The sequence below is a fragment of the Myotis lucifugus genome, unplaced genomic scaffold, assembly GCF_000147115.1.
Source record: "Myotis lucifugus unplaced genomic scaffold, Myoluc2.0 scaffold_23, whole genome shotgun sequence".
In the NCBI taxonomy this organism is placed as follows: Eukaryota; Metazoa; Chordata; class Mammalia; order Chiroptera; family Vespertilionidae; genus Myotis; species Myotis lucifugus.
This window is the reverse complement of record NW_005871071.1, coordinates 8,600,185-8,623,768: the sequence shown is the minus strand read 5'-3', so window position 1 is coordinate 8,623,768 and position 23,584 is coordinate 8,600,185. Positions and strand designations below refer to the sequence as shown.

The window sequence follows — 23,584 nt, the reverse complement described above, 5'->3', positions numbered from 1 at the left end:
AAGGTAATTGGCATTTATTAGATGCCTGCTGCATGACATATGGGAGACTAGGTGCTTCACATTCATTTACTTCACCTTCCTAACAATCATGGGAGGGAGGATTATCATCCCTGTTGATGAAGAGAGTGAGGCTCACAAAGCCCCTGTGATCCCCACAGCCACGGTGGGCGGAGCTCGCACCCAGGTCTGTCTGACTACAGCAACCACGTGCTTTCCTTTATGCCACAATGTTTCTCCAGAGACTCACCTCCATCTAAACTCATACTTCCTTTCTTCTTTAACTACTTTTGCTTTATTTGGTTCATGTAGAAAACTTAATTCTTAGAAATGTCTTTTCACTCATTTTTAAAGAACAATATTGTTTCTAAGAAAATATCTGTTCTTCAATTTAGGAAAATAGATGGGTAAAAATACTGTGGGCAACATGTTTGCATATATACATAATACTCATATTTCTGTCCTCCCTTCCTTCTTTCCTACCTCCCTCTCTCCTTACCTCCCTCCCTTCTTTTCCTCTCTTTCTCTTCTCTGTCTCTCCTTTGTGTGGTTGCAGGGAGAGGGAGTCAATACATAATAAGAAAGCCAGGCACTGAGCTGTCTGCAATGACTCAGTGCCTAGCTCTGAGTCTGTTTGAGGGTCTTTAGTATCCAAGGACTCTCAAGCACCCACCTAAGGTCACTTAAGCTCCAAGATTCCTAGAACAGAAATAATAAAATATGCCATTGTCGGTGTTCTTCCCCCCATATTTAAAATTAGAGATGAGGTGTGGAGACCAATAGAGACCAATGGAGACCATGGGCACCAAAGAGTGAATGAAGAACCGAGGGTGTTTACTTTGATGGAGAGAATATTCCTGGACTGGATGTCTTCTTGCCCCTCCACGTCTGTCTGCAGACTTCCCACCTTCTCTCGGTCCCAGGAGGCTCACCTGTATAGATTATCAACAGGCTCCTCTCCCTTGCCCTGTGCTTTTGGTTGGGCTCAGCCATTTGTTTCCTGCTGAGACCATCTATATATCCTATCTAATAAAAGACAAAAGGGTAATTAACTGTACCTCCGCTACGCTTCCCATTGGCTAATCAGTGAGATATGCAAATTAACTGCCAACAAAGATGGCGGCTGGCAGCCATGCAGCTGAAGCGAGCAGGAGGCTTGCTTGCTCCAGTGATGGAGGAAGCCAAGGTTCCCCGCCTGCCGCGGCCCAGGTCTAAGCTCCAAAAGCAACAGCTCCAAAAGCAACAATGTTTCAATTATAGAAGCTAAACAAACCCCAGATACCTGTTTTCAGCCAGCCGCGGCCTCAGAGGGGGGAGCGCCAGTGACGGCAACAGAGTTTCAATTATAAAAGGTAAATAAATCCCAGAATAAAAAAAAAATAAAAAAATGAGAGGCTGGGAGCTTCAGTTGCAGGCCAGCCTGAAAATGTCCCTCAGCTCCTCACCCAGACTGGCTAGGCACCCCAGTGGGGACCCCCACCCTGAAGGGGGTGTGGTCAGCCTGAAAACAGCCATCAGCCCCTCATCCAGGCTGGCCAGGCACCCCAGTGGGGACCCCCACCCTGAAGGGGATGTGACCAGCTGCAAACAGCCATCAGCCCCTTACCCAGGCTGGCCAGGCACCCCAGCGGGACCCCCACCCTGATCCGGGACACCCTTCAGGGCAAACCAGCCGGCCCCCACCCGTGCACCAGGCCTCTATCCTATATAGTAAAAGGGTAATATACAAACTGACCCTAACAGCATAAAGACTGGGAATGACTGGTCACTATGACACACACTGACCACCAGGGGGAAGATGCTCAATGCAGGAGCTGCCCTCTGGTGGTCAGTGCGCTCCCACGTGGGGGAGCTCTGCCCAGCCACAAGCCAGGCTGATGGCTGCCAGTACAGCGGTGGTGGTGGGAGCCTCTCCTGCCTCCTCAGCAGCGCTAAGGATGTCCGACTGCAGCTTAGGTCTGCTCCCTGCTGGCAAGTGGACATCCCCCGAGGGCTGCCAGGCTGCCAGAGGGATGTCTGATTGCCAGGTTAGGCCCAATCCCCTGGGGAGCAGGCCTAAGCCAGCAGGTGGTCATCCCCCGAGGGATCCCAGACTGCAAGAGGGCACAGGTTGGGCTGAGGGACCCCTCCCCCTGAGTGCACAAATTTTTGTGCACCAGGCCTCTAGTATATATATAAAAGCCTAAGCGACTGTCTGACCATTCAACCGTCCAACTGGTAGCTGTGACGTGCAATGACCACCAGGGGGCAGATGCTCAACACAGGACCTGGCAAGCTGCAGTGACTTGGCAGCTGCGGTTCTCAGGTGACCCACCAGAATTAGAGAGGAGGGAGTCTGATTCCGGGGTGCCTCTTGCAATCCGGGACCCCTCAGGGGATGCCAGAGACCCGGTTTTGGCTCAATCCCCACAGGCCAGGCTGAGGGACCCCACTGGTGCACGAATCTGTGCACCGGGCCTCTAGTGACTGATAAAATCCCTAAGGCATAGGTATATGTGGGAAACGACCTGTCATGGTGTGTTTTTCCCTAAGATACAGAAATAGGAGCAATGGTTAGAAGTTAGAGGGAGGAAAAGTTCATTCTCTATGAAAAAGACATTTCTAAGAATTAATGTTTTCTATATAGAGATTGGCCTATGTTGGGAGAAAGTGCCCATCAAGGTGGCATTTATATCAAACGTGGATGACCAGGGAGGTAGGAATAGGGTTTGTATATTAGGAATAAGGTCAGACTAGATAACCTCTAAAGTCCTTTTGCACTTTGAGCATCAATTTAGTTGAACTCCCCGCCACTTTCATATCCTTTCCTATTTATTTTACATTTTTTTCATCCCAGAGAATCTAGTAAAGTTTAAATTAAACTTGTTTATCGGGGTTGGAGAGGTGGGGTAGAGTGGAGCACGAATTAAGATAAGAAGTTGGCAAATGTTCAGTATTTACAGCTTGACAATACTCAGTGCACTCACCCTTTTTTATCAATATACAAACACCACAATTTGTTTAACATGCTTTGCACTTTTCCTGACCTTTTCACCTTGTGCACCTGGAGCAAAGGGCTCCACAAGGAATTTTTCTACACTCTCAAATCTTTGTTTTATTCTTTCTGTTGGTTCTTAAATTGGTGAGGGTTTTGTTCTTTTTATTAAAAAAGGACAATTCTAATTTTATTGAAACAGCCTTAGGGTCTCCAAAAAATACTTTTAAGCAGATTGAGACCTACCCACCCTGTCCTCGAAAATAAAAGTTGTCAGCTTTTGGTGTGCATAGTGTTAGCTGTGGCATGAAGAACCACTGGGAGAATTTCAAAATGTAGGATGGGCTTTCTTTTACTCATTTTCTCTAGGTCAAAATGGGCCAACACCAACCGCAAGCTGTAAGTTTGATATTTCTTAGAAAACAATGAAATCCAGTGGCTTCTGGTCCCAAACCCATCCATCCTCTGAGAGTGACCTTCAGGCTGGGCTGGTCTAAGAGATCTGCTCTGGTCTGCATGGCGCTGGGGAAGCCATTCTGACCCAAGGCCACCCTCACTCTGGATAACTATAATTCTCAAGAATTATGAGCTACGTTTGGACTGGTATCTTTTGGGCATCAAAAACTCCCAAACCTATTTTTGCTTCTTTTTAAAAAAATATGTTTTTTAAAAATTGATTTTAGAGAGAGAGAGGAAGGGACACACAGGGAGAGAAACATCAATGTGAGAGAGGAACATCAATTGGTTGCCTACTGCACACACCCTGACTGGGATCAACCCCAGGTATGCACCCTGGCCAGGAATCAAACTGGCAACCCTTTGGTGCATGGGACGATGCTCAACCAACTGCCACACTGACCAGGGCTCTTCTTGCTTCTTAATCAATGTATTTATCTATAACTTCAGCCAGGAGATGATCTTCATGGGGCCAAAGTTGAATCCCCAGACAACTAGGGCACGACCTGGCCATCTCTACTATCCCTGGACTGAAGGTAGGGAGAGGAGGGAGGGAAAGAAGGGCAAAAGCTCAACCGTGGTGGATCTCACCTCTCTTATCCTCCCTGCCCGCCCTCCCGCTCCCCCACCTCCCGCCCCCGCACCCAGGTCTAATTTAATTCAAGGAACCTACATAACGAGGACAACTCACTCTGAAAGTCTGTGGAAAGTGTCAGAATTTGGTAACTAAAATCCAAGACCTTCCTGAGCCCATAACAGTGAAGGCATTTTTATTAAAACCAGACAGCTGGTCAGCAACACGTGCGGTCTAAACTCCTCTAGCACTGGGGTCATTTTAGCCAATCCTACTCACTTCTGCAAAACTGTCTTGTAATAAATCAAACCAGATGAGAGAGACACAATTTTGACAAATGAAAACACTGAATGACGTGTCTGTTTGGAGTAAAGTGAAGCAAGGCAATGCGGAGCAGCCACTCCCACGTCCCTAACAAAAGACAAGACAAGGAATTCTCTTGCCTTTGCTAAGGAGGGCTCCCCTACAGTGTGGCAGCTGGGACAGGTCACAGATGCTTCTGGAGTGAAAACAGGAGTGATGCTTAAAGTTAAGAGCCTTGGGCTCTATCTCCAGACATATCACAAGAGAACCTGTATAAAGACAACTTCCCTCTCCTCCTTGAGCTTCCAGGTCCTCAACAGGAAATCAAAGAGCTCAGGCTGCTAGGTGGATCAGGGGTCCCTCTAAACTCACCATGTTTGAATTCTCTGATGTGCATTAAGAATTAGCCCTGGCCGATGTTGCTTAGTGGTTAGAGCAGTGGTCGGCAAACTGCGGCTCGTGAGCCACATGTGGCTCTTTGGCCCCTTGAGTGTGGCTCTTCCACAAAATACCGACTTCTGCGCATGGGCCACAAAGTTTCAATCGCACTGTATGTGTGCGCCCACACGTGGTATTTTGTGGAAGAGCCACACTCAAGGGGCCAAAGAGCCGCATGTGGCTCATGAGCCGCAGTTTGCTGACCACTGGGTTAGAGTGCCGCTTGTGGACCAAAGGAATTCGGGTTCGATTCCTGATCAAGTGCCTTATAGGTTTAATCCCCAGCGTGTGGGAGGCAGCCAATAGCTGTGTCTCTCTCTCACATCTATGTTTCTCTCCCCCTCCCTCCCTTCCGGTGACCTGTCCTAACTTCCACTTTCTCTAAAAATCAATGGAAAAAATATCCTCGGGTGAAGATTAACAACAACAACAAAAAGTTATTTTCCCATGACATTGTGCAATCAAAAATGACATAATTTCAATTTAATGAGAGAGCCTGTGGTCTCCTTAATTTTCAAAAGAATTAAGCAATTCTGAAAAAAAAATCGCTGTGTCTGCTACTTGCTCTCTGCCCCAAAGATGTGCAGAGCTGAATGGAACCACTTTTGCATCTTCAGACCAACAGTTGCTCATAATGGCCTCTAGCTGGCTGACATTTTTTAGTCAGAAGTAGGATTTTGTCAGCTCCTAATGTTTACAGAAGTCAAGTGTGGGCCAAGTAGACTAGCAAGGCAACAGAAGGGCAGGGGGATATTGGGAGTCCATAAACTGACTTAAACTTTTTCATTTCAAATGCTTTGAAGTGTCCTCTATCATTTTTTTCTTAGTTTGCTATTTTGTGAAGGCTGTATCTTCCCTCTGGTTTCAACCAAGTTAGGGCAGTTTTATTTTATTTTATTTTATTACTAGAGGCCCGGTGCAAGACATTCGTGCCCTGGGGGGACGGTCCCCTCAACCTGGGCCTGCGCCCTCTCGCAGTTCAGGACCCCTCAGGGGTTGTCCGCCTGCTGTGGGGAGTAGGCCTAAGCCGACAGGTGGACAACCCCCAAGGGGTCCTTAGCGCTGCCACAGAGGTGGAAGAGGCTCCTGCCACCACCCCTGCACACACCAGCCATGAGCCTGGCTTCTGGCTGAGCAGCACTCCCTCATGGGAGCGTACTGACCACCAGGGGGAAGTGCGTCTCATAACAACGAGTCGTTCCACTCTTCAGTCGATTTGCTTATTAGGCTTTTATTATATCAGATTTATTTATTTATTTACTTATTTATTGTTAATCATCACCTGAGGATATTTGTCCATCCATTTTTAGAGAGAGAGTGGGAGGGAAAGTGAGAAAGATAGAGAGAACTATTGATGTGAGAAAGACACCTCAAGTGGTTGCGTCCAACATGCATTCTGACCAGGACCAGGGAGTGAACCTGCAACCCAGGTACAGGCACTTGACCAGGCATCAAACCCGCTAAACACTGAGCCACACTGGCCATGGCTTAGGGCAGTTTTAAATGAGTATTTGTTGCTTCCGTGACAAGAATAAGTTTCCAGAGAGAAAGCAGCATTTTGACTCTAAGGAGCTTAGAGCAATTCCTCTTGCTCAGAAGGAAAAGTACTTGCCAACACACTGGTTCCACTGGTAGTGCTGGAGGTAGCCCTGTGGGCAGCTGCACCGGTAGCCCCCGATGATGTTCTGGCAGCCGTGCTGGCAGCGGTGGTTTCCTTCACACTCGTCCACGTCTGAAAAAAGGAGGTGCAGTCGCCTTTAAGCCACATTCCTACTTGTCTCAGAGGCATTCTCTGAAGCAACATTTATATGTGTGCTAAAGTGAAAGCCATTTTCAAAGGAAATCTGACCCTGAAAAAAATTATTCCACGGTTGTTGATTTTTGTTTGTTTGTTTTCTGAGCTAGATTTTTAAAAATTTAGTTTTCCATTACAGTTGACATACAATATTACATATTGTACAACCCAGTGATTAGACCAGGGGTGGGCAAACTTTTTGACTTGAGGGCCACAATGGGTTCTTAAACTGGACCGGAGGGCCGGAACAAAAGCATGGATGGAGTATTTGTGTGAACTAATATAAATTCAAAGTAAACATCATTACATAAAAGGGTACGGTCTTTTTTTTTTTTTAGTTTTATTCATTTCAAACGGGCCGGATCCGGCCCCGCGGGCTGTAGTTTGCCCACGGCTGGATTAGACACTTATATAACTCATGAAGTGATCACTCTGATTAGTACCCATTGTAGTTATCACTATATTATTGACTATATTCCCTATGCTGCACTTTACATCCCCATAACTGTTTTTATTTTTAAAAATTATTCCACCACCCAAACCTTTAAGAATATCTACTCTGGAGGTTTGTTAAGTTTAAGGAGAAAAATATTCGGATATCCCTGGTAAAGTCTAAAAATAAAAATGATGAAGAAATTAATGCAAAGCACACAGGCACTTTATGGGTTAGCTGTGTAAATTATTTATATTTGCTTACTTGTACCAGAATTAGAAACCAAAAAATGTCAATACAAAGGTAAATTGCTAAAAAAAATGGTTTAAACTTTTAATTATACATTATCAGAAGGGCTTTCCTCATATGTTTAATCCACATTGGGGGAATCCTTTCATGACTCTGAATCCAATGACCTGAAAATTAATGAATAAAATTCAGGAATCTAGTTATTTTTCTTGACTTTTCTTATTCAATTAAATGAATAACTGGGCAGAAATACCTACGAAAGGCATGGCTATCGACACAATCAAGCATGAGAACAAAAGACGGGATTGCTAAGGTATGGGACCTGTGCAAATCAGGTAAACCTTTCCTGTCTTCAGGTGCTCAGGTGTGATATCACATAGAGGACGATGATGAAGGTGTTGACAGTCACACAGGCCCCCCAGAGGGACCCACCAGCTGGATGGAGCTGAGGGCGCTACCCACCTTCACAGCTGGCGCCACTCTGATCCAGTGAGAATCCCCGCTGGCATTCACAGGTGAAGCTCCCAGGAGTATTCTGGCAAATGCCCTTGGACCCACACAGGTTGATGTCCGAGGTGCACTCATTGTTATCTGTAAGAGACAGGGTAGGTAAAGGCAGGGGGGATAATTCCCTGAAGCTCTCTTTCTGTTATTTAAAAGGAAGAGAGATGGATGATTCACTTAGAAAAGACCCAAAAAGGCCTGTAACTGCTCACATGTACTTGTTCACATGCACATACACACATATATGTACCCCCATATTTTCCCGAGTTTTTATCTTCTTACTCCAACAACAGAAGAACTTAAAGGAATAGCTATCTCCCACAGAGGGTCCTTTCCTCCCCACTTACCAATGCAGGCAGTGTGGTGCTGGGTAAAGCCAGGAGGACATTTACAAGCGAAGCTGCCAATGGTGTTAACACACAGGAACTGACAGTTGTGCTGCTTAGTTGCACACTCATCAAGATCTACAAGAAAGTGCAAGACGGGCATTGGAGTAGAGCTGACAGCACGCGTACCTAGAAGCTGCCTTAGGAGGAAGCTCTGAGTTTTCATCTCTCTGACTCAAGTGTGCCTGGCCAGAACAGAGCCAAGCAAATGGCTGGGAGCACCCAGGAGAGAGGAGTTTGAAAGATAAAACGTGGTCTCAATTTAGATGAAAAATGTAGCTCTTTGGGGGAATCCAAGGAAAACCCAATTCTCTTTAGTTAGGGGAAAGTGGGAATCCCTCAAGAAAGAAATTTCAGGTCAGTTATAAAATTTTAAATAAACTTTAAATGAGGTAAGAGACTAGGGATTCTCAAAAGATTTCCAGAATGTTGAAAAGATCTATTTAAGCTGAAACGGAAAAAAAATGTTGAGGCTGAAAATTTGTTCACTTCATTCTTTGCTGTTTTTTATTCTGCTCAAAGGAGTTGGTCAACCAAACCAAACCAAACAAAACAAAACTTTTTGTTTAGAGATCCTCCTTGGGATAAAAAAAATTGAGCAATCAGGAAGGGAAAAAAGGAAAGAAAAATACTCATTCCGATAAAACTGCCTACAGATTATTCCTCACGTCTCAATAAAATCCTCCGCTTTGACCAGGCTTCTTTCCTCACTGCCAGAAAGTTAAGGTTCATTCTCAACTCCATTGCTATAAATAACATCGGGAAATACCAAGTGGGTTCCAAATTTAAGTAGAATTTCAATTTAAAAAAAATCACTGCAAATGCAGGACTCTTCCTCCCTTCTTCCCTCCTTCTCTCCCTCCTTCCCTCTGCTCCCCACTTCCACTCCATCCCACCATTTAACTTCTTTATTTCCCTCTTTCTCCTTCAAGACTTCATGGCAGAATACTCTAACTCTCGTTCTGCCATCTGGTCTACCTTCTCCAAATCCCTCATTTTCCAAATTATCCTTAAGTATGACTCACTAGTGCATTCACTCAATATATGGAGTCCTTAATGTTGAGGAAGTTGTTCACAGGAGTATGTTTACACCAACAGAATTTTGCAAAAATCCTGGGTCGATAAGGGATTTTTGTTGAAGCTTTGGCTGCTTCTTAATTCATTGTGACATTTATGTCTCAGATAAGCTCCTGCAGGGCAGGACCTTGTAGAACTGGTCCTGCTGCCTCTGAGAGGCTCAGGGAAGGCCCCTATGGATGCCCAAGGGGCACACTGTAAGGATAGTTGCTGCCACTGGTCCTCTGCCATCTCCCTTCCCTCCCGCATAGGGAGCCTCCATCCAGGCTCTAACACCAGGGGAGCACCTCCTGTGTGTAGAGAGGGTCTTTCGGCAACCTTGTGCCCTGGAGGCAGGTGAGTGGGTGAAGGCACATTTTACTTTACCTTTGCAGCTCCTTCCATCATCCTGCAGAATGTAACCTTTCGGGCAGGAACACTGGTAACTCCCTTCTGTGTTTTTGCAGATAAAATTGCAGGGTTTGGGAGCCTGGTTGCATTCGTTCAGGTCTATGATCAAAGAGATACAGTGTGACTACCTATCTAAAAAGATGCATAAATATCAATACCCATAAGGTCGAACAAAGAATTTTTGTTTTGAGAAAAAGTAAACTCTGTGAAGTGTTTGATCCTTGTCTTAGGTTTTCTTATGAATTTACACAGGCTTTTTAGATTTTTTTAGTTTGAGGATTTTTTTTTGCCATAATCTACTATTTTATCTAGAGTTAATAAACCAGAAGAAACAGAATACTTACCTACGCAGGAAGTCCCAGTGATGTCGGGAGTGTAGCCGGTTTTACAAATGCAGTGATATGATCCTCTGTCATTGACACATTCCCCATTTTTGCAAACGTCATGGATAACCCTGCACTCATCAATATCTGTAATTTAATAAACAGAAATTAAAAAAGAAAGGCATTAAAGTGGACAACAATAATATGTAAGGATCACTTCAGTGTAAGTACTAATGAACTATGATACTAAATTATGGACCTAAGAAATTAAACCAAAGGAATGACAGCATACATTTCACATGTAATGCTAACTATTTTGAAAGGCAAAGAATAACTTTATCAGACTGTAGCTAAATATGTCTAGATGATGTAGATGTTCTATGACCCACGGGAGGAAAACGGTATAAATTTAGAAAGAAATTATTTTTAAAGTTTTCTCCTAGCCTGATTAGTTTACCACTACAGTCTTGACCCACCTATCCACTTACTGCTTGGTGGGGGTCACTACCAGCGATTTCTTCACCTTTGATTGCCAAATAACCATTTTGTACCAACAGCTAATGTTTTTCCTGAAATTTTTCAAGTTTACTCTGAAATGCACTTTAGCCTACCCTCATTGGTCTCAAGAAATGAGTGCTTTCCACCATTTCAATTTTTCCTCCAAAAAATCATAAATTTGTTTTGGTCACCCCATCCAATCTACCCAGTTCTGTTATTCTACCATTAATCACATCTTTCTAACATGAACATAAATCCAGCATACTTTTATACAGTATATTTCAGTCAATTTCAAGAGTTGAAATACATATTGGTGCACTACTTTAGGAATTTAATGTACATTTATTTTAAGATTTATCTAAAAATTATATTCTGAGTAACCAACAACACTTATAACAAACTTTTGTTTAAAAAGTTGAAGACTCCTGCCCTGTCCAGGTAGCTCAGCTGATTGGAGGAGCATCATCATCCCACACATCAAAAGGTTGTGGGTTCAATCCCCAGTCAGGGTGCATGTGGGAGGCAATTAATCAATATTTCTTCTCTCTCTCTCTCTCTCTCTCCCTCCCCCTCTCCCTCTCCCTTTCCCTCTCCCTCTCTTGCTAAAAATCAATAAAAACATATCCTCGGGTGAGGATTTATAAATAAATAAATAAATAAATAAATAAATAAATAATAAAAAGTTGAAGACTCCTTATAAAGCAGAGGCAGGAACCCTAGCACACACAACTTATTCAGGACACTTTGGCAATATGGCCTTGAATATCTAAAATATTGTAATGAAAAATTTTTGTCAACCTCCACTATGCAACTCAGCCTAGGTTCATATTGCAGATTCCATATTCTCTGTTTTTCATAGAACAAATAAACAAATTCTCTGCAAGTATTTTTGGACCAAATGAATTACCTGCTCCATTGGTAATAAACCAGAACAAAGGGAAGTACCTGTTCCATTGGTCATGAATCCTCGGCCATGGGGGCAGAGTTTTTTGAAAGCCACAGTCCCCTGGAAAGGGCAGATCTCGCACTGGGGACCCCAGCCTCTCCCTCCATCACAGCAGCACTCCGACTTGGTGACGGGGTTCCTGTTGCTCGAACCGATCTGGCACATGTTCTGGAGTACCTCCGTGAAGCAGTACCCTTCCCGGTTGTCTGGAAGGGACATTATATTAAAAGGAAGATTTTAGGAAATGTTCTAAGCACAGCAAGCTATCAAAAATTTGGTCAGATATGAAACCCACAAGAGATATAACACTTTACCCTGATGAGAAGGAGCGAGAAGGGAAAGCTGGAAACTGCAGTGAGAGAGAAAGGATGACATCTGAGGAGACAAATAAGAAATTCAGTAAGCAGGCAGAAAAGCATTGGTCTGGACAAGGTTGTGACTCTATCTGCTCCCAGAAGTATAGTCATGCCATGGAAGCAGAGAAACATATGGAAGCATCCTGAGCACCAAGCGTTTAAAAAGGCAGAAGGAAATTTCAAACAAGTGATTCAGTGATACAATTAGTAAGGGAAGAACTGAGCTGCAGGGTGGTGCTAAGCCCAATGGACAATCAGTCACTGAGTCCTCTCCCAAATAGGAACATTTTCAACCTTTCCTGAAATTCTGACAGTCTCTATTATTTCAAAGAAGAGATCTGGGTTCCAAGCACCCCAGTGTGGAGGCCAGGTTACAAAGGCATCCCGCTGCACATACTCACCGAGGCACTCATCCTGGGCGGGGCTGGCTGTGAAGCCGTCATTGCACTCGCAGGTGTAGCTCCCCCGGGTGTTGAGGCAGCGCCCGTTCTCACAGATGCCTGGCTTGGTCTGGCATTCATTCTCATCTGTGCGGTTTCATTGAAGGACCGAAAACAAGAGGAGTCATCTGACCACTTTGTACAAGAATGGACTCTTTCTTTCTTTTTTTAAATTTAGTTTGTGAATACTAGGTAAGCTATTCACATGGTCCCAAATACAAAAAGTATAAGAACATAATTCAGCAAAATTTCCCCTTTCTCCCTATCCCCCAGCCACCAAATTCCCCTCCAAGGAGTCAACTGCGTTACTAATGTGTCTTCCCCCAGATGAATTGCACACATACAAGCAAATACATACATCTGTGTGTGTACCTCCAGCCTTTAAAAAACATAATTGATGGCATTTTCATATACTTAAAACATAGATGATAGTATTTTATGTACACTTCCAGTTTTTCACTTCATAAAATTTAAAATTTTCCATATCTGTACATAAAGGGGATTCTCAAAGGATCATTTCAAATGAAGGGAAAAAAATTTTAATTTTAAAATCAACATATTAAAGAAATATTGCAATAATTCAGTAGAATAATATTTGCAATAGTCAGCTACAACCTAAGGAAGTTATCTAGACTAACCTTCCAGTTCAATTTAGATTATGTTTATTATAATACTTCAACAATGTTCTTAAGAAAGAATAAATCATAGTTCAATCTCCCAGGTTCAGAGAAAAGCATTCAAATAGCTTGAGATTCTTAGAAGTGTCTGATGAGATAATTTGACTAGGTGCATCCCATTTGAAAGAATAGTTCCAAACCCCTGAGGCACAGATCTCAAACAGAGAGGCAGAGAGTTGGAAGGTGACACCCTGAGAGGGCTCGAACAGGTTAAAAACCCCAGTGGCAGACCAAGTGATTCAGAATCTCTGGCGTAGAACCCAAGCTCTCCGGCTCTGATGTGCCGCTGAGAGTCAACAGCACAGATCCCAGAAGACCCAGAATGGGATCATCAGTCCACACCCTTTTCCTGTGCTTTTAAAGTCTGCTCTTTAATGACTATTTAATTCTGTTTCTTACAGAGGAAGGGGATGGTGAGGTCCTTAAGATTCTTGACTGACAACATAAAATATGTTTTCTAATGTCACTGATTATTAAAAAGGAAAGGGATGCATGTGGGAGTTTTCTAGTAATTTTCTCCTGTATTTCTTGTCTAAAGCAGTGGTCAGCAAACTTTCTGTAGGTAATACTAATACTACAGTATGACTATAAATATATAGTAAATTTTAGGCTTTGCAGGCCATATGGTCTCTGTTGCAAGTGCTCTACTCTGCTCTGCCATTGTGGCAGGAAAGCCGGCATGGACAATAATTGAATGATTAGAGCTGTGTTCCCATACAACTCCATTTAAATAAAGAGGTGGTGGGCTGGCAGGCTGGATTTGAACCTCACACTGTGGTGTGCCAACCTCTAGTCTAAAGCTGTGGTTTTTAATGCTGGATCCACACGATAGGAATTTGGAGGAGCCTTAAAATACCATTGCCTGGGACCCACTCTGCACAATACCATTCTCTGGAGATGGATCCCACTGGTTTAGTGATGGTTTAGTGATGTTCCTTGTTCAGGACCTGGCATCAGAACTCAATGTCAGGGTACTGGTAGCAAAGTTGGGTCAACAGGGAGACATTCCAATGCAGTAAGTGGAACTGACCCCAAAACAAAGGAGTACAAAAATGTGAAGGAAGGAAATAGAGGAAACACCCAATATTCCAATCCTGGAAGCAAAATGGGCTGAGAAAGTAGGCAAAGGCCAGCTCAGAGGGAGAAAATCACAGAGCTCATGGGATTCACAGATCATCAAGAGACAAGGGGGCCTCCACTGGAAGTTACGGCATGAGGTTAAGAGGGGCAAAATGGCTCTGGCCAAGAACATAGTGCCCATAAGGATTCAGTGTCCGTGTCACTTCTGACTCACTCAGAGCTCCTTCTGCAGGGATTCTCTTACCTACGCAGGCTTCCCCGTCAGGTGTGCGCTGATACCCAGGTCCGCAGATGCATATATACGTGCCGATGAGGTTCTTGCATTCCATTTGCTTTTCAGCACAGTCATGCTTCAACTCTTCACACTCATCCAGGTCTGGAAAGAATGTGCAACCACAAATTTATAAGAGAAGCTGCGTTAATTTCTTGCCTTTTACACATAAAACAGTATTAAGTAACCTATTTCCTTTTGCATTGTTGCACTCTGTGGCCTCCCAAGAATGAGAAGAGGTCTTCTAACCACTTATGAACTTGAAGAAATTGTTCCCTAACTAACTGGTAACCTCTTCAAAAGCAGGAAGCATGGTTTTTAATACTTTTTGATTAATTGAATACCTCCATCTCAACCTCTTCATATAGAACTTCCTGAATGTGGGGAAATGTCTTCTTTTCTTTCTGTCTTCACATTTGTGGCATGGCTGGCATGCAACGCAGAGTGAACTAAAAGGGATTTGCAGTGCAGCCCTCGACTCAGCTTGAAGCCTCAAGCAACAATTTACTAGGAAAGGTAGCAGTGACAACCCTCATAATGTCCATGAGCTACAGCAGTGTTCCCCAATTCCCAGCCCTTCTCTATGATTAGAAGCTTTGGAGGGACATCTCCCATCATCGTGTTAGAGCTCTCTGGCTTGGATGACCTTGAACATGAATGTCTCACCTTTGCACATCCTCCTGTCTTCTCTTAGGACATAGCCAGCAGGACATTTGCATTCATACGACCCATAAGTGTTTACACACCGGAAAGCACAGAGCAGAGGATTCTGGGCACACTCGTTTACATCTGCAGCAGAGGTAGTAAGAAAATAATGGGTTATGGACATCAACCAAAAGAAAAAAGGAATCTACTTTTACCAAAAGCTGAAATGCTTCATTGTTATAAACATGAGTGGACCAAGCAGTCTGGTTTTCGGGGAGTTATAAAATGATCTGGTTATTTTATAATTGGTATCAGTAGGGTGGCCATGCACCCTGATGCTCCCAGCACAGTCAAGTTTATGGTTGTTATTCCTGTGTAATTATGAATTGTTATTTAGATGGATGAGGTCACCTGTATAGAGGGAGCTGTTCTAAAATTCTTGCTTTGAAGCCTCAAGATGATCACTTGCCACCCACAAAGTCACATGGAGTGGCGATCAGTTTTACCCCATTCAGCCCAAACAAGTGCCAAGTCAATTGCTGTCAGGACAGAAGCAGACCCCTCCATGACTGTTAAACACCTCCCTTTCCCCATATAGAAGAGGCTTCGGTTAAATAACAGTGTTCCTTATACCCAAGCAAATAGTGTTGCGAATTATTATACACTTACAGAGATACCTAGTTCCCACTGATGCCCAGGTTAGAGCCTTCAATAGGTGGGAATGACTTTACTGTTAGTGGGTCAAAGTGATTTCTGTAGATTTCATAATTTGAAAACATCAGAATGTGTTTTGGAAAATCAGGGTTAAAACAGACCATCTTGATGATCATGTTTCTCCCTAAGGCCACTGATGCCAACTGTGATCATCAGTGAGACCCCAGATGATGACTAGTTACAGCCTTGGAATATCCATTCACAACTTCAACAGTGGGTACCGATGGGCCATATTTCTCATGCAGAGCTCATTTTAATACCAACTTTACTCTCTGCCTTCATTTTCCCTTCATGCTTTTCTTAGACCAGTGGTTTTTAACTAGAGAACACATCAGAATCACCTGGAGGGCTGCTGAGCCCCAATCTTAGAGTTGCTGATTCAGGAGGTCTGGGATGAGGCCTAAAAATTTGGAGCCCTAACAAGTTCACAGGTGATGCTGATGTAGCTGGTCCAGGGACCATCCTTTGAGAACCACTCCTCTAGACACTCTCTCCCTTTGCTTTCTTTCCATACAGTCTTCCAGCCACACTGGCAGACACGTATACCATATAGGCAATCTCTTTTGCTGTGATGGCTGCAGTATGTTGGTGGTTACCTCAGTGGGTAGATGTTTCTATGAATAGAAAAGAAAAAGCAGAGGAGAAAAAGAAAGGGAGCATGGAAGATGAAACTTAAGACAGAAGGGGAAAATGGAAAGTACGAAAGAAGGGAATAGTTGTATACAAATATCAGTAGCAGGGAGACACCACCAAGAACTCTGCATGATCTGCAGCATAACTTGTGCCATGAACCATCTGTATCTTTTTCAGATACTCCCTACAGAGAGGAGGCCACACAGAGAAGAAAAGATGGAATGGCCCATCCGGCCCAGATGTTTTTTATTCTATACATCCTGAGTGGTATTTCATATTAAGAATTATAATTAACCAACTGTTGCTTCCAAGATCAGAACATGTAACCAACTATTATGAATTTAAGAGTCTTACCTTCACAAGTCATCATTGGACCAGGCTCAAATCCCTCCTCACAGGTGCATTCAAACCCTCCAATCACATTCTTGCAAGTTCCGTTTCCACAAGGATTGCCCACAGAACATTCATCAATATCTGCAGGTGACCAGGAGAATATTCAAAACACAATGAATTGAGAGAAAATGGGCTTGGACTCAGATAATACCTTTCATTCCATCAGAATACTTTGATCTGTAATGTCTTATTTTATTCTCATTCTGTCCTTGCAGAGAAGGAATGCACATGTCCTACTGCCACAGGTTTGTAGCTGTGAAATCCAAATTGCTAAGTGGCTGTGGCAGTGACAATGACAGTGACAGTGACAGTAGCTGGGTTTCTAGCTCTCATAGTGCTCTGTGAGTTTCTCCAGCCTCCCACACTATAAAGAAGTACATCTTCTAGTGGGAATAGATGTTCAAAGGGTTAAGCAATGCTTCTCTCACAAGTCAAAAGTTTTCACTTACTTAAAGCTAGAAATACATCTCCAGCTTGGCCTTACATTACATCACTCTCCAAGAAGTCTTAAACATGATGGAGCTTTGCCAGATATAAAATACAAGACTAAACTGACGCAAAATAAGAGACCAGAGGTTAAGCAAAATTAATACACTGGATAAAATCAAGACCCAAGTAGATTTTGTTGATTCTGTTGAAGCCAGATGGTTTACATTAGGCAGAAGAAAGTCTAGAAAGAAATATATTTAGGGTCTGATCTCTCTAAATAACTATAGAGAACAAGTTTTACCAAGGAGGTCCAAAAAATAGACATGCCTCCAAACATCCATCTAGAATCCTCATTCTAAAACGTCTTCCTTTGGGGGGGCGGGAGAATGAAAAATAACATTGTATTTTAGCTATGTAGGGCACAGAAAAGTAGTAGACTAGCATCAAGGGTTCTGTCTTCTGTTGGGCCCTGAATTCAGCAAGTGAAGATAAGAGACTGCGGTAGAGAGACTCTGGGTGAGGAGGCTCATGTCTCACATCCATAGCACTAACTGAAGATGCCAGAGAGAAAACATTGATGACTTTGCTTTCGTTTCACTGTAAGGAATGTCATATCTCCTTCAAGTTAATAATCACAATATCATTGATTTTTAGAGTTATAAGGTAATTAGAAATAACTTGGTCCATCTGCATAATATTACATTCTAAGAGGCCTAAAGAACTTGCTTCAGCTCCCAGAGGTATCACTGCAGCTGAAATCCTCACACCCCGATTCCCAGTGTGGAAAGAACACTTTCTAATGTACACAGACTCTTAGCATTTATGCCATTATTAATTCAGGTTTGGATTTCTTAGATAAATAGACATAATAGTTGGATTCCATGTGGAGTTAGTGTGAATTAAGAGGTCAAAGGTCAGCCATAGAAGCCATTCTTTGAAATTTTAATAAGAAGGTTAAAACAAGGGGAAATACACTGGGTACATAGCATTTCATATTACTATGTGCAATAAAATCTGGGCAAATTTTGTATTTTATATCTTGAGAGAATAAAATTATGACCATTAATATATTTTTTTTTAATTTCAGAAAGACTTTCATTATAATATTGTCCTTTCCACTATGTTTTCAAATGTGTCCAGCATCTGTCTTTCCCATAAGACTTAAGGTCTATGCAAGGAAGGACAATGCTGTCTTGATTCACTGCTGTAGTCATAGAGCCGAACAAAGTGCCTGGCACATAGTGGGGCCTCAGCTAGTACTGCTAGATGAATGATACATAAACGAATAAACAAAATTTATTTCTGTTCCATCTTGGTACTTGTACTTCCTGGTGTGAATGCTGTAGAGCAAGCATGTCAAACTTGCGGCCCAGCCAATATAATGCTTTGTAAGAAATGTTTTAATAAAAATTTTGTAACTTAATTTTTACAATATCCTGTTATACATAATTATTAATAAGGAACTACAACATTCCCTAATGACTGATTACTATAATCGTGTTGCATTCATTTCCCTTACGTGCCTCAGGCACACCATTTCTTTCCACTAATACTAGCAGCGAATATTTTAGCAGCCAATTGCCACGTCATTAGTGTTGAACTTGGTTGTTTGGTGTGTGCAACAGGAAATATTTCGCTTTCGAAGAATAAGAAAAATAGGTTTATTTGAGTTATGCTTATTAATTTGTGCAGTTATTCAGTGTCTGGCAAGTTAATGTTCAAGAAAAAATATTAATTTTTATTAAAATATTCTATTTTGTTATGTTAACGATTACTCATTTCAGCCCTTTGTATTCAGCATGTCTCTATTGAAATAAATGTACATTTCTATGAAAATTGAAGCTTTTGGTTTTTTGTGGCTCATGTAAGCTTAATCCTTGTTTATTTGGCCTGTGCTAGCCTTTGAGTTTGATATGCTTGCTGTAGAGCTTAATTTTTAACTTGCAAAATTCCAGTGGAAGAAACCGATTTATCACTCACCTACACATTCATTCCCTTCCAGAATGTAACCAAAGGGACACTCGCAGCGGTAGGAGCCATCCGTGTTGATGCACTGCCCGTGTTTACAGACATCAGGTTCTTTGCATTCATCCATATCTTAAGCATAGGAGAGGGAAAAAGTAAATAACAAGGTATATTTTTTAAACACAGAGGTAAATTATAATTGTTTCAGTGTTTAATCCATGGAATAGTTATTACAATACAATATCGCAAACACAATACAAAATACAATTGCTACCTAAATGAGAAGACAAAGAAATAGAGCTTAATTTTTGAAGACAGATGTGAAGAAATAAGAACGACTGGAAATGAGCAAGGAAGAGGCTAGTTGATAATAGAAATGCTGAGAATCTAGCACAGGCCACTCACCAACTGCTGAATCATCAGGTCCCACAATGATCCCACTTCCATAGGGACAGATCTGGCGGAAGGCCTCTGTGGTGGAGACATACTCGTTAATAGACAGACCAGTGGCACCAGCCACAGGCTCCTCCCCAAGCATTATGTGGCGGCCAAACTGCCACATGCTGCACATATTGGGAAACAATGAACGGGACAAGCCCAGAAACCAGAGACAGTTAACAAGGTCCCAGAGCTGCCGTGCCTACTACTTGGGCAGCTCCAATTCATAACATAGTTTAGAAGAAAAGAACTACCTAGCTCCTGAGGAAAAATAATTTTAAAGAATATTTTAGTTAGACTTACAATTAAATTAAGGTCTTGCTTATTTTGTGGCCAGTGTGCACCCTGAATGGGTCAAAGAGAAACACAGATGTAAACGTACCATCGGGCTCAGTGGGACACAGCTCACAGGGATCTCCCCAGCCTTCTCCCTTCAAGGCGCAACAGCATTCCTGCTTGGAGTGGTTCCTGGATTTGGGTGATGAACACTTTCCTCCTTCAAACTTCGCATAACAGTAGCTCATTCGCAAATCTGCAGCATAAATTCAAGAGGCCCTTCAGTTGCTTTCTTACTAAATCACTAAATCGTTAATGTATAATAGTGAATAAGAAATAAGCCATCCCCCCCTCGCTGATGTTGCTCAGTGGTCAGAGCATCGGCCTTGTGCATTGAAGGGTTGAGGGCTCGATTCTGGTCAGGGGCAGGTACCTGGGTTGCAAGCTCAATCCTCGACCCTGGTTGGGGCGCATGCGGGAGGCAACCAATTGATGTGTCTCTCTTAAATAGATGTTTCTCTCTCTTTCTTTCTCTCTCTCTCTCTCTCTCTCTCTCTCTCTCTCTCCCCCCTTATCCCTCTCTTCCACTCTCTCTAAAAATCAATGGAAAAAATATCCTCAGGTGAAGATGATATATATAAAAAGAAAGAAACAAGCCATCCTGTTAAATGTGTCCTCTTCTCATGACTATAGTAACACCTCTTAAGTCAGTGGTTCTCAACCTTCTGGCCCTTTAAATACAGTTCCTCATGTTGTGACCCAACCATAAAATTATTTTCGTTGCTACTTCATAACTGTAATGTTGCTACTGTTATGAATCATAATGTAAATATCTGATATGCAGGATGGTCTTAGGCGACCCCTGTGAAAGGGTCGTTCGACCGCCAAAGGGGTCGAGACCCACAGGTTGAGAACCGCTGGATTAAATGATTATAATAATAACTGAGCTGAGTCTTCATAGTCATAGGTAACTTTTGTAGTGAGATCTGGACAAATCTATGTGACTTTCACCATATTATTTCTCATTTTTGCCAGTTTTCCCAAATAACCTGATGTAAATAATAAAAATGTAGATAGTCACATTTCAAACCTGATATCATCAGAGACTTCAGGATGGGGACATCCAGAGATGGAATCATTCATGAGTACCTTTCACTGGGAGCTCTGCTTACACATGTTTGGGATAACACTTAGCAAGCACACTAGGTGAAGGGAGACCTCCCAGTTCTAGTACTGTGCTGTTTATTTTGTGTCCCCTAAGCCCTGGAGCCAAAATAAAATCCCAGATTCCAGGCATAGAGCAGATAAAAACATGGCAATTTTGTGGACTGGAAAGAACACAACACAACGGTCATCTACTGCAGTAGCTACTCATGCAGTTGCTGTCTGCAAAGTGGATGCGGAGCTTTCTGCAGATTTTGCACATGAACATGCACACAAACACACACACCAACAGAAGCTTGTTTAACTTAACAGAGGGAGAGGGAAGGTAAAGAGGAGGGCAGGGAGAGGGGTGACTGAGAGGGAGAATACTGTCTCTTTCAAAGAACATATTTCTTTAATATTGATTATTTCTTGGTGACTCCAACATGGAATATGGGATCTAGTTCCTACAAAATTCTCCAACATTGTGCGACATAATTTTGGCAACTGACTTTTCCATTTCTTACAGTGCAAATTGAGTGACTCTAAAAAGTGAGCTCATCCAAGAGCCTGGAGTGTGTTTTCCCTCAAACTTGACTTCCAGAGCCTTGCAAACTCCTCTCAAGTTACACAGAGGCAAAATCTGCAGGTTTTAACGAAATGCTTTCATATTCCTTCTGCACAATTCCCCTTTTTTTATTTTTGATCAGGTCTGCTCTCTTCTGTTAGTTTTCTAATCTCGGGTAGCATACTATTATAGTCACCTATGCATTTCTGTTAAGACATTTCTCCTAGCTTTTATTTCATGACCAATGAGAGAATGTAAGAATAACTGAGTTGTCAAAGATCATATCAGAAAAATTTTCATGAATTAAAGTAAAAATATCTGTCTGCCTGTTTATCTGATTTATGAGGCTCTGTTAAGTCAAATTCTATTGGCCTCCCCAATGAACTTGTTCAACTTTTTCAACCAACTTTTGCAGATAAACTATCTCCCTAGTTTCTACTTCACTTCCATATCTGCTATAGACAGGACCTCACAGGCACCCTTCAGTCAACTACTCTTCGGAAGGTCAAGAGCAATTAAAAGGCAGTCCTCATCCTACAGCATGTCTGCCAACCAAATGTTTGCTTTGCTGAGAAGCTTCAAGATTTAACAAATGATAGTTCCCCGAATGACACATTTAAATCTATATATTGGGAGAGAGAGAGAGAGAGAGAGAGAGAGAGAGAGAGAGAAACAGAGATTAGTTGCCAGGGATTGAACCCAACATCTGGGTGTGTGTCCTGACAGGGAATTGAACATGCCACCTTTTGGTGTACAGGATGATGCTCCAACCAGCTGAGCCATACAGTCATGGCAAGGACACCTTTTGACTTGCTTTACTCTTCAAGTTCATTGTCACTCTCTCAAAGTTTTGAGTTTATCGGCCCTGTTTTTATAATTTATGCCTACAAATGTCTTAAGATATCATTTAGTGACTACTCGCCAATATGTCTCAACAAATACATTAAAGCTTAATTCCTTCCTTTGTCTTCCAGCTTGTAATGTTTCTTTGAAACCTAGACACGTGCATGTTCTAATACTAGTCTGTTAACATGTTCATTCTCTCTTCCTTTTATCATTGACCCTGTTCCTTAGCCCAGTCTCCCTAACCCTACTCCATCACCCCACCCACTCCTGGAAAAAAAAATCTAGGCTTTACACAGAGGCTCAAACACAGGACATTTAGGGTGAGCCTAAGTGACAAATTATCTTCACTGAACTTTGTAAGTGGGAGTGGCTCATTTACATCTGTGACCTCCGGGTGCCAGGATCCATCACATTTGTTCCTTCATAGCATTATCAGTAGTTCTGTGGCCTTTTCACATTTCATGGGCAATAGAAGCCTGACTCCTAATCTTATAAGAAAAACCTGGGTCTTTGCTCCCTGGCTCCAGTGAAATCTGTGCTCTGTGGGAGATTTCCATTTGCTTGTGGTGATTCTCTAGAATTGGTTTATTAATCAAAGGTGCCTTGCATTGGGAAAGAGAACTGTGGCTTGCCCACACACTTTAACTAGGGCTTCCTGGGATGCCTGTTCACCAGTCCATCTGCAAAGAGCCCTTAATGACCTTTGAAATTGCATCAGAACTACAATAGTCGCTTTCCCTGCTTGCATTCCTCAATTCTGGTGCTGTCTCTTGGAGCTGAGCGTGTGGCAGGGCTGCTCACAAGCTGGGCTGATTCTTCCTGCAGCTTTAGCTTGCTCTGTGACGGGCCAGTGCAAATTGAATTAATAGCCTCTGAGTTTCCTCTGGCTTGCCACAAAGGCAGATTCCACCTGGTTTCTCACTACTTTCTTTCCAAACTCAGGCCAACCCAAAGGCACACAAAAACTAGGGAGAAGTTAGAATTTATCGGGCTGGTCTATACCATCCAGACCAAGTATCTGCTTGAATCAAGCACCACCCAACCCACAACCTCAAAATCAACCCACAGCCTCCAGTAACTACCTATAAGACCAAGCCAACCAGAGAATTCTCAACTCTTCCCTTTCTCACTTTTACATACTAGGTAGCTAAGTGACCAGCTGTACAGTAAAAAGTGAATAGATTAGAATAATAAGAATACAGTGGGGCCTTGACTTACCAGTTTAATTCGTTCTGAGACCGAGCTTGTTAAGGAGCTCATTAACTCAAATTACTCTATCAACTCAATGCAAAAAATCGGCCGAGAGACAGCTGGTATCTCAAAAAACTTGTTAGTCGGAACACTCGTAAGTCAAGGCCCCACTGTAT

At 42.6% G+C, this 23,584-nt stretch overlaps 1 protein-coding gene across 1 annotated transcript in view; it reads right to left on the bottom strand.

Moving 5' to 3' along the window:
- FBN1 (fibrillin 1) overlaps positions 1-23,584 on the bottom strand; it is a 236,126-nt gene that overhangs the window by 6,601 nt on the left and 205,941 nt on the right. Inside the window, exons 50-62 of the mRNA XM_006085996.3 lie at positions 19,767-19,916; positions 19,352-19,417; positions 18,962-19,078; positions 16,514-16,633; positions 14,834-14,956; positions 14,141-14,272; positions 12,101-12,226; positions 11,343-11,549; positions 9,921-10,046; positions 9,553-9,675; positions 8,071-8,187; positions 7,682-7,810; positions 6,355-6,474 (exon numbers count right to left, since the gene is read on the bottom strand). Of these exons, the coding sequence (XP_006086058.1) occupies positions 6,355-6,474; positions 7,682-7,810; positions 8,071-8,187; positions 9,553-9,675; positions 9,921-10,046; positions 11,343-11,549; positions 12,101-12,226; positions 14,141-14,272; positions 14,834-14,956; positions 16,514-16,633; positions 18,962-19,078; positions 19,352-19,417; positions 19,767-19,916 (1,656 nt within the window). The remainder of the gene's footprint in view (positions 1-6,354; positions 6,475-7,681; positions 7,811-8,070; positions 8,188-9,552; positions 9,676-9,920; positions 10,047-11,342; positions 11,550-12,100; positions 12,227-14,140; positions 14,273-14,833; positions 14,957-16,513; positions 16,634-18,961; positions 19,079-19,351; positions 19,418-19,766; positions 19,917-23,584) is intronic.